The sequence below is a fragment of the Semicossyphus pulcher genome, unplaced genomic scaffold, assembly GCF_022749685.1.
Source record: "Semicossyphus pulcher isolate SPU_LCO1_2020_fin unplaced genomic scaffold, fSemPul1.0.p SCAF_5, whole genome shotgun sequence".
In the NCBI taxonomy this organism is placed as follows: domain Eukaryota; kingdom Metazoa; phylum Chordata; class Actinopteri; order Labriformes; family Labridae; genus Semicossyphus; species Semicossyphus pulcher.
Genome location: NW_027211726.1, coordinates 31164561 through 31176950, shown reverse-complemented (window position 1 = coordinate 31176950; position 12390 = coordinate 31164561). Strand labels below are relative to the sequence as shown.

The following is a 12390-nucleotide window of genomic DNA, read 5'->3' as shown; positions in this document are numbered from 1 at the left end:
TGGCGGCATTTTGTTTTTGCTGACTTCACCCTTTTTTTCGCCCTATTAAAACAGAAAACACCAGAGCTGGGACCGGGCTGTGTGGGAAGTGTGGCCAAGCAGCTAAAATCTATTACTCCTCAAATTCTTCCCTCGTCTCTTCATCCCACCGAGTCCGCCCCAGTGTGGGCGCTCTCCAATTCTGCCCTCTCTTCCTCCTCGTTTCCTGTTCCATCACCTTCTCAGTGCACCGTGTCGCCTCCTTACACAATATTTAAATCATAAAACACTAAATAAGAACCACACAGCCCTTTATCTTCAACCATTACCTCATTACAGACTCGTTTTAACTCTTACAATACCAGAACTCTAAAACTACTAGAGCGACCATGGTCCTCATTTGACTGCTCGTGTAATATTTGCACATTTTTTCAGTAATAAATACAAAGTCTAAGAATAAATGTGTCTGTAATGTGAGGCGAGGCGATGCAACAGCCTGAGACAGGGTCATAATAAACATCTGGACATTTATATTCTAACGAATGTGAAAACAAATCATTTAATCAGACACCAGACTGAATTAGATCTTATCTGTTATTATCTAAGAAAATAACTCATTCATTTTCACTTCAGATTAAAGGATACAGAAACATCATTTATATTTCCGTGCACAGTTAAAACCTTTATGGACATGTATGAAGCACATGTCCCCAAAAATGTCCTCAAAAACTCAAACAGTCCATTTAAAAGGTAATGACATTTCTGACAGAAATGTGGGGGGAAAAGAGTGATTTCTATATATACACAATACTTGTTTTAGCAAGCCAGAACATGCTTCATAATTACACTGAAAATGTACTTAAATTTAAATGTAATACTCGAGTATTCTCCTCTAAGTAAAGATTCTTGTTTTAGCTCAAAGCTAAAGCTAAGTCTGAACTTTTATGGCCATTTAAGGTAGAAATACTCCGGGAAAGGTCGAACTATTTCCTGTTTTGTAATGTGAATAAAATAATAATGTAAGAATATCACATTCCCACTCTCAGAAAAAGTCTGGGTCCTAGTTTCATTTCAAAGGTTGCAAAATTTGAAAGCAGTCACAGTGACCGTCTTGGTATGTGTTGAGAGCAGACTGAGTTTCTGTCGGGGTCAGACTGTACAAGGCTCCGGTTTGTCCCGCAGAGGTGAGGGCACAGACCTGCTGCTGGAACACCTCTCCTGCAGGTGGTTCACTGGGGCCCCCTGCTGGAAATCCTAAAAACTTCAGAGCCTCTCTGAGCACAGAGATAAAGCTGCAGAGATCTGTCCCCTTCTCTTCCCTCTGTGTCCCAGCTTAAATGTCCAGATGAGCTCATAAAGGCAGCCGCTCTGACTAGGTGTGACTTCAGCTCTCCATTCATTACGTCCCCCTCTCTTGTAAAACAATGGCTCTTTAATAATGTTGCACTGACCCAACAGTAAATCAAAAAAAGTAGGAGCCTCACAGAGTCCAATAATCCACTCCTTTCTATGGAGAGACAGCGGCGCACTCTGTCATGGATGAGAGTCAATGGCTGAGTGCTTTGTGTCATATTGATTTCCGTCACGTGGCCCCTCCCAAGATAATTGCATTGCCCACTTGTGATAAATTCACTGCCTTGTTTCAGTCACTTGGGCTGCCGGAGAGAAAAGAAGTTTTTGAGGCTACAAACCCACCGTCGATACACGGAGCCACGACGGAGGGCATCAATAAGCCGACACGTTCTCTGTCTCATTGTTAACGTGTCATGTCTGAGTTTCTGATTTTGCTCATTGTTCTGGTGATCTGGTTTGGTTTTGATAAGGAAGGAGAACATGGGAGCAGAAGCCTCTCTGAATAAGTGCTCCTGAAGGGATTGGGCCTCAGAGAAGCTGATGAAAACAGGCTAAATGACTCTGGCCCTAAATAAGTCAACTCCTCTGAAAAAATAAATTCCAACTCACACACTTATATACACTAATAATACACATAGCAGCCTCTGCCATCAGTGTGTGTGTGTGTGTGTGTGTGTGCGTGTGCGCGGTTTTGAGGGGAGCGATGAAACAGCTGTTTGTGGTTTAAAATACTATTTTACTCTTAACAAAAATGTTCTGTCGGGGTCCTTTAACAAGAACAATCTCAGCCTGTCAGTGGTAAAAACAACCTTTCATCAATTGTAATTGCCCCCAAGGATTATGTTGCAGCCATCAGAGTCCGTGTCTTGGCTGTCGGCTGAAGCAATCTCCTGGAGCGATTCCAAAAGTGTTGATACCTGTAAGTCCTTTCAACCCCCAATTATATTAAGAAAATGGGAATTACCTTTTAGGTAAATCAGGCTTTTTAAAAATCGGGCATTTTCAATCATCAGAATGGTCACATGAGCCACCAGTGCCGAGGACGAGTAAGGGTTGGGATTACTGTTGCTATTGCAAAAGTTCCACTGGCTCCCTTTTATTGCTTTCAGGCTCCAAAATGTTCTTTTAAAAAACACAGCATGCTTGTGCTGATCAACCGCCACTGACACTTCCTTTGTATATTTCGATGTGGAAGAGCTGAAGATTTGTGTCTTTACTCTGTTTCCACATGGGGTTTTTTATTTTGTCACTACATTTACAAGTTTAAAGTGCCAAGGTTTAGATACTAAACTGATCCAGTGTAAAATAATGTCATCTCTGTCCTCATCAGTGTGGTTTAATTTAGTCGTGGTGTTATATCAGTGAATATATCTGCAGGTTATGTTGATGAATGGAGGCTTCTTGCTGTTCCCAGAGCGATGGCTCTTTACGAGACCAGGACAGACAGGTGACAGTGATTTTAAGAAGAGCATGAGATCAAACAAAAACCAGCTCACATTTGTCGGCCATCAGCACCGCTGGGCGAGGACGGGGTCCCGGGGTGACGGCGGAGGGTGGGAGGGGATCTCAGAACTTCACACAGAGATTAAACACCAGATGAAAGTGGACACGAATCGCCAACCGAGTGCAACACGTGTAGCAGACAAAAGCAATCAATCATGTCCCCTCCAACACCTCACCTCCAATAAGATTACATCAATCAATAACCTCTCTTATGAGTGATTGGATTTTGTCTGCTTCCAAAGTACAAGGGAGGGGGGGCTGCTCAATTTTCCCAATGATTAAAGCAGGGCCAAATTGGTTTGATAACATCAAGGACCTTGCTGTGGCTGGTGTGTAAGGGCAGCGTTGGGAGCAGAGAGGCTCACACGGTGAAGACACTGAGAACAACTCTGGCTACACGACGACGACTGGTGTCCAAATTCACAATCCACCAAGGACGCTAAAACTGGCTTAAATGGATCAAACAGATGCTGCGAACAGCTGGTTGCTCATGACCTGAGCGGTGAACCAGAGTAACAATGGCTGAACCCACAGGCTGCGGTAAAACATGGAGGATGAGTCAACCATGAGCATCTAAACAGGTGTTTTATGATGGAGGTTTTCTTGGTAGTAACTAAAACCAGAAAAATACTTTTAATACATTTTTTAATAATATTTAAGTTGGAAACAACATATTAATATAGACTTTGATGCATGATATACAAGACAAGTACGAAAGTAATCACAGTAATTGATTTGTCTTCCCCCGATCTGCTCAGAAGAACGTCGTGGCCGCACAGATTTCAAATCGTACATCTTAAACATGTTCAATATTTAGGATCTGATATCCTGATGTGTTTGGGGAACCCCGAGGACAGCCGAGCACGCTCTCTGTGGATTGTCACGTGGAACCAAACGATAGCCAATCAGGAAGCAAGCTGACTGAAGAAGGAAGCACAACAACCGCTGCCATGGCGACCACAGCAAACATGAAGCATAAACATGTACAGCCCATGTTCACGCCGTCTCCACCACTTCATCCACAGTAAAACGTCCAAAAACTATCATCTCCAATTCTTCCTGCCAGTCGTCCGCCATGTTTGTTTCCTCTAAAGTCTCGTTTGAACGTGTGAGATTTAGTGAGATTTCCAGCTGTGAGAGTCGGACTCTGGTTGTGTGTGCTGTGCTGTTTGGGTCGTATCGTTGCTCTCCACACTACAGGAACAAAACTGTTCAATCATTATCTGTCGTCGTGTGGCTCTCTCCCATTTTACACATCTGTTAACCTTTTAAACATCTTTCAGTGTGAGCCACACTTTATGTCAACAAACAAATAAATGACAAAATGGGTTTTGCTGTCAGGTTATTGTTTTGGGGATTTTTGCTTGTAGTTAATTGTGAACATGCTAGCTAAGAAGCTGCTATAGCCCGCTAAGCTAGTTAGCTTGCTATTAAATATTTTGGTCTTTGCAGAGAGATGTTTTTACACCATCTAATCCTGTCCGGTATCACAACACAGCTAATACCAGGTGTCCTGCAGATTGCACAGACAGTAGTGCATATATGTTGTGATGTAACAGGGACTGTGATGAATACAGAGGCTCTTCTGATTTAATAAAAAAGGTAAACTTATTTTCAGTCAGGGTTTTTGAGTTAACATTTACTTCCTCGCTTACAATATCCCAATTAATTGAAACATTAATCCCGTATCATGATATGTATCGTATCGTCAGATCGTTGCCAGTTCACAACCCCAGCTACTGCTCTGACATCTTCTTGATTTGGGGCTCTCCTCTCCTCTTCCAAGATGTCAGCATTTTTTGTTATCCATCAACGGCACAAAGAGGCACGTTATCGTTCACCTAAACTAATCCCTCAACCTGTGCATTCCCTTTGACTCACAGCATTTCCTCTGATGACATTAAACAGAATTTATTGAGTTACTGTCATAAAGTGTTTCTAGATGCTCGTGTCGATCAGCTCTCAGAGTGAAGGTGTGGTGCTCCAAGTTTAAAGCTAGATCTGGTTGATGGAGAGGAGAGCGTAGCCCACCTTCATGGATAAATGAAGATAAAAGAGCACATTATCACACACACACAGACAAATGCATGCATGTGCATCAGTGAGCACTGCGTGAACTCAAGACACGCAGCAAACATTACAAAGCATTCATTAAGGTGGAGTAATTAGTGAGCATGTGTGCAGTCGTCACAGTGTTGCTAAATAAAACGAGCCCTCCTGTGAGTCTGGAAGGTCTTCAAGAGTCTCCAGCAGAGAAACTGAAGAGTCTGCTCCTTCCTCATCGCCTTAGCAGGAGATTCATGTGAAATCAATTGAGCGGTTTGTGTGCAACAAAAGGAGTGTGCTCATTAGCGGAGCACACACACTTTGGTCATTTGTCTTCTATTCACTGGGTGGCCGGAGGGCGCTTTAAATTCCCATCGTTACCCAGGCAGATATGCCTGCTCAGCCCATCCAAGGTCCTCTGCTGTGTGTGCATGTGTGTGTGCGTGTGTGAGATCCACCTGCCTCTGCATATCTGTGCTAATGTGCAGCAGCTGTTAGCTTATGCTCATACAACTCATAAGATGCCAATTATCTGTGCCAATTAAATTTCTACCCTGATTTCAGTAAATGCACCACGTTTAATGTGTAAACACTATAAGTTATATTATTAGACATACTGCACAGTGTTTCTCAGTCGAGTGCCAGAGGGCTACCTGCCATAACTTACTATGCTTATTAGAGTTTGGCTTCTCTCACTCTCAGAGCTCCGCGCTGTGCTCTGTTGGTTAATTAAAGGATCATTCTGCCATTTTACAACTTTGGTCTTTTGGTTTTTGGCTCTAATTACAATGTTACAGTGTTACAAATTCATGTAGCAGACGCTTTTGTCCAAAGCAACGTACATCTGAGAGTTAATACAACACAAGCAACAATCGAGACAGGAGTGGGCGGAGTCAGTAAGAGCCAAAAAACTGCTTCAAGTGTGATCGGACGCTGGTGCTGACAGGCAGTGTATAGGGCGTTTTTTTAAATAATAAAAATCTTCATCAACAACATGAACAAGGTCAGTATAGTCGTCATCATCATCATCATCATCATGAAAATCCTAGTCAGCATAAACTACATCCTCGATGTCATCATCATCAACAGCATCAGTATCATTAAGGTCAGAGGTCATAAAGAGCTGGGTCTTTAGCTTCTTCTTAAAGGTGAAAGGGACTCTGCGGACCGAATGGAGGGTTTGAATTTGATGCGAGCGGCAGCTGGGAGTCAGTGGAGGGATATGAGCAGTGGAGGGATATGAACAGTGGAGTGTCATGTCCCGTTTTGGGTTGATTGAAGACCAGTCGCGCTGCTGCGTTCTGGATCATCTGCAGAGGTTTGAATGAGCATGCAGGAAGGCCTGCCAGGAGGGAGTTGCAGTAATCAATGCGTGATATCACGGGAGCCTGTACCAGCAGGCAAATTGACATGACTGAGTATTCTTAGTTATTCTTAGTCATAACAAGTCACTAGGGGCAGAGTTTTAAATCAGGGCTGTATTTTCGTTCATATTTTTGGGGTCAACATGTATACAGACAAAGAGTTTTGGAATTGCTCCAGTAGATTGCTTCATCCGGCAGCCATCAATGAACTGTAATGGCTGGAGCGTAATCATTGATCGATCAGAGTTGGTCCTCTAAAAGTTCTTGTTTTTCTACTCACAGGCTCAGATTGTTATTCTGACAACATCACAGGAAGGATCCCTGCAGAGAGAGACCTTTAGGTAAAGAGGAAGATGATTTTTTTTTAACCACAAACAGACGATACATCGCTCTCTGCAAACACACCAGACTCCAGTGACAGAAACTGTAATTTTACCTCCCAGAACACAGGAGTTCAATCAATTGATTTGTTTAAGTTTTCATGCATCACACAAATGTTGTGACGATTCAGCTTCAGTCAATCACAAGAAAAACAGGTTATTTTCTGTAAACACTGCAGCACGCGGAAAAGGAAGTACTTTATCGCTACATGCCCCGGCATGTTCACCGTTGTGCCCAGAGGATATATTGTTGTCAGACTATAGCCGATGGGATCCGAGACTGGGTTCACTGGTGACTCTAAATTACCTGTAGGTGTGAATGTGAGTGTGAAAGGTTGTCTGTCTCTGTGTGTCAGCCCTGTGATTGACTGTCCAGGTGTAACCCCGCCTCTCGCGTAATGACAGTTGGGATAGGCTCCAGCCCCCCCTGAACAGGATGAGCGGTATAGACAATGGATGTATGGATGGACTCGATAAATCAACTATAACTAACTATAAGCTATTACGTTTTTCCTCAAAGCCACCAGACTCCGTTGACAAAAACAGCACTTTTACGTCGCAGATCACGGGAGCTGCTGGTTTAGGTGTTTGTTTTGCATAGTTGTGTGTTACACAAATATTCCATTGGACCTGCTCTTACCATTTCAAACACCAGAGTCACTCAATAATACAAAGTAACCAATTGAGGCAGCAGTAGACCAGCACTTCCTGTGTTCTGCAGTTTAAAACTACAGTTTTTTTTAATGGAGTCTGGTGGCTCTGACGATTTAACAGTTAGAAAAAGCATCTTATTCTTTAACAAAAAGGCCAGATTAGGTTGTAGATCAGAAGTTAGCATTTCAAACAACAAAGTCACAACTCAAACAAACTTACTGAACTTACCAGCAACTTCCATATTCTACAAGGTAAAATGACTGTTTTTGTTAATGGAGTCTGGCGCCTTTGAAGAGAGCAATAGGATCTACTTTTTTTTTCTATATTTACCTTGAGTTCTTCTTCTGTCCTGGCTCTGCTGGAACATTGCAGCTTGTTTTGGTGTTTTACTGCCACCTGTTGATCAGTAAATCACAGCTGTTTATTACGTCAGCTGTTTTAGGGTGTGTGCAGGTGTACCAGAAAAAACAGATGCGCAGGTCTCCCACTTCACAGTGAACATTCATGTGTCACAGATTGCTGCTTTGTCAGACGTTCAGTTTAAAATGTAAACAGACAAACTTTTCAACCTTTGGATCGTCAGCCGCTTTCCAGTGGAAGCCTGAGGCACAGTTTCCTCCCACCATTCTGCGTCTGTCTGTCTGTACATCCATCCCATCTCAAACCATCAGACTGCCTAATTCCTTTCAGCTCAGACATCCAACACAAAGCTGGCTTCATTACTGAGGACGAGTTACTGATATCCAAACACACAAATCATCCACAGACAGCTTCTTGGACAGAGTGCATCATGTGATTTCATGATGTTCTTCCTGAAACGCAGCATGGAAGGACAGAACAAACTGAATCAGTGTGAAGGAGCAGCCGCTGATTTATTCAATATATCCTGATCGTTTCATTGACTGAGGTGAGGAGGGCAGATCAGCAGCTCTGCGGGAGTGATACTGATGTGTCTGTTAGAGAAAATCTAATGTGTCAGATATAAAAGGTAGATGCATCACCTTAAAACAGATCCTAATTTATTCTGATTTCTTGGTTACAGTTTTCCTTTTCATTAGCTCCATATCCTTAAATGCCCAGTTAGCAGGGCCAGTAAATCAGCCGGCAGCAGCTGAGGGAAGTCAATCGTGCATTGACACACAATAAAATACATTAAAGCGAGTGTGCAGCCGAGCCAGGAGAGATTGACCTGTGACTGCAGCACAAAGAGAGGAGACTTTCCTTTTAATCATTTATGAGGCTGACTGCCCTTCAAAGAGCTCCCGCTGCCTGGTAAACACACACACACACACACACACACACACAGTCCACAATTAGAGCCAATTATGTCCTAATCAATGAAGGAGATTCACATTCTCCAATGAAAATCTGATAACAGCCTAACAGCCGGGGAGGTCAACCTGAACCCTCTCGATTCGTCTCCATTAGAAGGACAGAAGCGGCGTCTGAAGGCAGGGGGGGAAACACAACGAGACAATAACAGCAGTGACTGTATCTGCAGGGTAAAACTGATATTTGGGAGCTTTTTCAGGGGTCAACTTCTCACCTGTGAAACTACAAATGGGCTGTGTGTCAAGAAGAACATGGAGAGGTGGGGAATACTTTCACGCGATAGTTTCACTGTAAACGGTAAGTTACACAGAGGCTGCACTCTGGCTTACTGCAGCGGGATGAAGCCCAAACAGAAACAGATTTTCTCAACATGAAGCTTTGTCAGGTCTGTCCTCAAGAGGAGAAGAAAACTACTTTAACATGACAAGTTTGTTGAAGGGAGGGCGGAGCCATCATTTATGATGCATTCGAGGAAGTCTGGAATTTAAACGCTGAACGGCTTTCACGACACAGCGGCAAGGGAATTTATCTCAAGTTGAATTTTTGTTTTAGAACAGATTGAACTGAACTGAACTTGCTGCAGATGTGTGTTTATAGAGATTAATAAGAAGCTAAATCGTCGTAAAAATCGAAGTAAAAATACTGTTTTTCTCAATGGAGTCTGGTGTGTGTGCAGAGAGCGATGTAACGTCTGTTTGTGGTTAAAACAATCATCTTCCTCTGTAACAAAAAGGTCTATCTCTGTTGGGATCCTTTCTGTGATGTTGTCACACTTAGAATAACAATCTGAGCCTGTCAGTGGAAAAAAACAATGATGAATCTACAGGAGAAATAATAAAGTACAGAACTTCCTTCAACATGCTTCCGTCTCTCAGGTGACCAAAACACTGAGTTTCTTGTTTTAAAGAAAGGAAAGAAGTAGAAGTACGAGCGGCGCTTCCTATGGAGAGAAACTCACTTTAAAAAACATGGACGTCACTCTGGGTGGGATTTAATTGCAGGATGACGAGTCAGTTCACAGGAACACAGCAGGGGATGATAAAAGTATACACCTCTGAGCTCCTGGTGGGATTAAAATCACTGATCAGCACAGGTAATGTTGAAATAAGGTCTTTAAAAAGTCAGAATGGGACTCGAGAGGACGTGCAGTTTGATTATATAAGCAGCAGAAGTTACTTTAAACCAGAGAAAGATTATACAACCTTAGTTTAACTTTTATACTTCTGTAGATGTGGGATGTTGTCAATGCGTCTCTGTCTGTAATGATGGTGGTCGTCTCTCTAAGTGTTCCAGTGTGTGTCCTGAGTGTTGGCTCTTGTTTCCTCCCCCGAGGACACACAGTCAGTCGAGCTGCAGGACACCTGACAGACATTCATCTGACACTAACAAGGCCTGTATTTATATGAACCACTGGACGGTCGCTGGCTGTGCGAGGTCAAGGCGCTGCAGTGATTAGAGGGACTTTAAGATGCATTAACAAAGTCTCATGACTGACAACGAGCTGCCCTGTCACCGTCCATCACAGATCCTCATCATTGCAGCAGAAGGCGGTGTTATTTATGTTAGGAGTAACGCGCTTTTCCTCTCTGCTCCTCAGGTGTGACGAGTGCCAGCTCTGCTATCACTTCGGGTGTCTGGACCCCCCGCTGAAGAAATCCCCCAAGCAGACGGGATACGGCTGGATCTGCCAGGAGTGTGACACCTCCTCCTCCAAGGTGAGTGCTTCTGTATGTGAGTTAAAGGCTGAAGGCTCTTTTGGGTTAAGACCGCCCTGCGTTGGCATCCGTCACGATGAAAGTAATAAGATTAGAAATCTGAGTGTATATACAGGATTCAGTGTTTGTTTTAAAACCTGCACTTATTTAGTAAAGTTAACCAGAACTCTGGATACAAATGACGTCACCAGAGCAAGAGAGGGTTTGGCTTCACTTTCAGGGAGCTGTCATGTCGTCCATCTTTTTATACAGCCTATGTATCGCCATGGCCAGCCACAGCCAGGACACGTTTGATGTAGCAGTTGGCTGCTAGCTAAGTAGCTAGATCCAAAGTCCAATTCCTTTTGGTTTCTGGATCACCATACACAGATGTTTGCCATGACATGAAATAATAGCCGCACTTACTTAACGTAAACTGTAGTCAAGTGTGTTTCATGCTGACACAGGTGCTGATTCAAACCGACAGGACTAAAGTTAAATTCCATCTGACGCCTGTCTCCCAACTTAAAGCTGCAGTAGGTAAGATGGAGGAGAGAGCGGACTTTGCTCCAAAATGAGACAGATCACAACCTCCAGGCCCCTCCCCCTCTCTCTCCGCGGCGCTCAGTCCTGCCTCCAAAGCCCTCAAAGCAGAGGAGGCTGTCATGCATGCGCAGGCTAGTAACCGCGGTAACTGAAGGAGCCAGATATACACGATGTCAAAATATGAAATGACAACAACCGCAGCCGTTGTATTACACCACCAACACGATCGAAGCAGATACACATCGAACCAGCGGAAATCAGTGCTTTTGCTGTGAACGATAATCTACAGCTAATTCTCTTTAGTAAAACCAGCAGCACTTAGTTTGCTAACAGAGACTAATTTGTAAAAACAAACTAAGCAGTAACACACTGATGTTGAGAACATTTAGCCGTGAGAGCACAGGCACACAGAACTATCAGGAGGAAGTCTGACACGGTCACACTGCCTGGACACTTCACAGAGATATTTTCAGCCACGCTGCCATGAAACAACGCTGAACAGCAGCAGCATTGAGAACAAGCTAACGTTCGCCCGACTGCAACACCAACGTAACCCAACGTCACAGTAACCGCAGACATCTTAGCAATGTGAAACAAACACAGCAGAAGTGAAGCTGGGGTAATTACCTGTCGAGCTGAACTGTATAACTCAGCATCGCTTTTTAATCCTCTCAGGTCCCGTAGCTCTCTCCACCTGCCGCTCTAATGTTTACTCTCATTTCATTTCTGTCTCGGGCCAACTCTTTCTTTTTAGCTTGCTTCTCCTCATTTCTCTGCTTCGGTGTAACGCTCTTTGTAGTGTCAGCCTCGTTGGCAGTGGCGGGACGGGCAGTTTGTTCATTCCTGGTGGTTGTTTTTCAGCCTTTGTGGACACAAACTGGTTGACGCTGCGCACACTGAAGAAATTGAGCTCGACCATGTGAGCATGCGCGGAGGAGTGGTGCTGCGCAGCGTGTGATTGACAGCAGCCTGAGAGACTGCTCAGCTCTGATTGGTTGTTGTGTTTCGGGAGCATTTGATTCTTACCATTAGGAGCAGAAGAGGAGCCAGAGGAACAGGATTATTTTTACAGATTATCTCTGTCATGTACTGCTGCATGTTTAAAGTGACAGTTTGAGCAAATATGACTAAAAGTTTTATGTTTCCTACTGCAGCTGTAACTGAAATATTTCTGTGAAGCACGAGGCGAACACCGTACATGGTCCTTGTAACTCAAAGTGTCGTTTTACTGATATTCATTCTGTGAAGGTCGACTTTCAAACTGTAGAATAGCTTCCCAGCTTATCCTCTTCAGCAGGATTTAACTTCATGTTTGCTTGTTTTTATTAAATAAAATGCAGCATAAGGACCGCCTCTCAACCCAACTGACAAATGAATCCCCATTTTCATTATTCTCTTTTACTACTTGTCTGTCCTGCTGAGCTCCATATACGTGATAAATTGGGGCTGATTGATGCTGCTGCAGAGAGAGTGAAATATAAAAGCCATAAAGAAAATGCTGAACCACTGAAACGAAATATTCAATTATAGAGAGCCAAA

At 43.5% G+C, this 12390-nt stretch overlaps 1 protein-coding gene across 3 annotated transcripts in view; it reads left to right on the top strand.

Annotated features, from left to right (window-relative positions):
• The window catches only part of phf14 (PHD finger protein 14), a 94960-nt gene that overhangs the window by 61958 nt on the left and 20612 nt on the right, over positions 1 to 12390 (top strand). For all 3 annotated transcript variants that reach the window (XM_069681364.1, XM_069681363.1, XM_069681362.1), the window contains one exon: positions 10209 to 10326. In XM_069681364.1, the coding sequence (XP_069537465.1) occupies positions 10209 to 10326 (118 nt within the window). The remainder of the gene's footprint in view (positions 1 to 10208; positions 10327 to 12390) is intronic.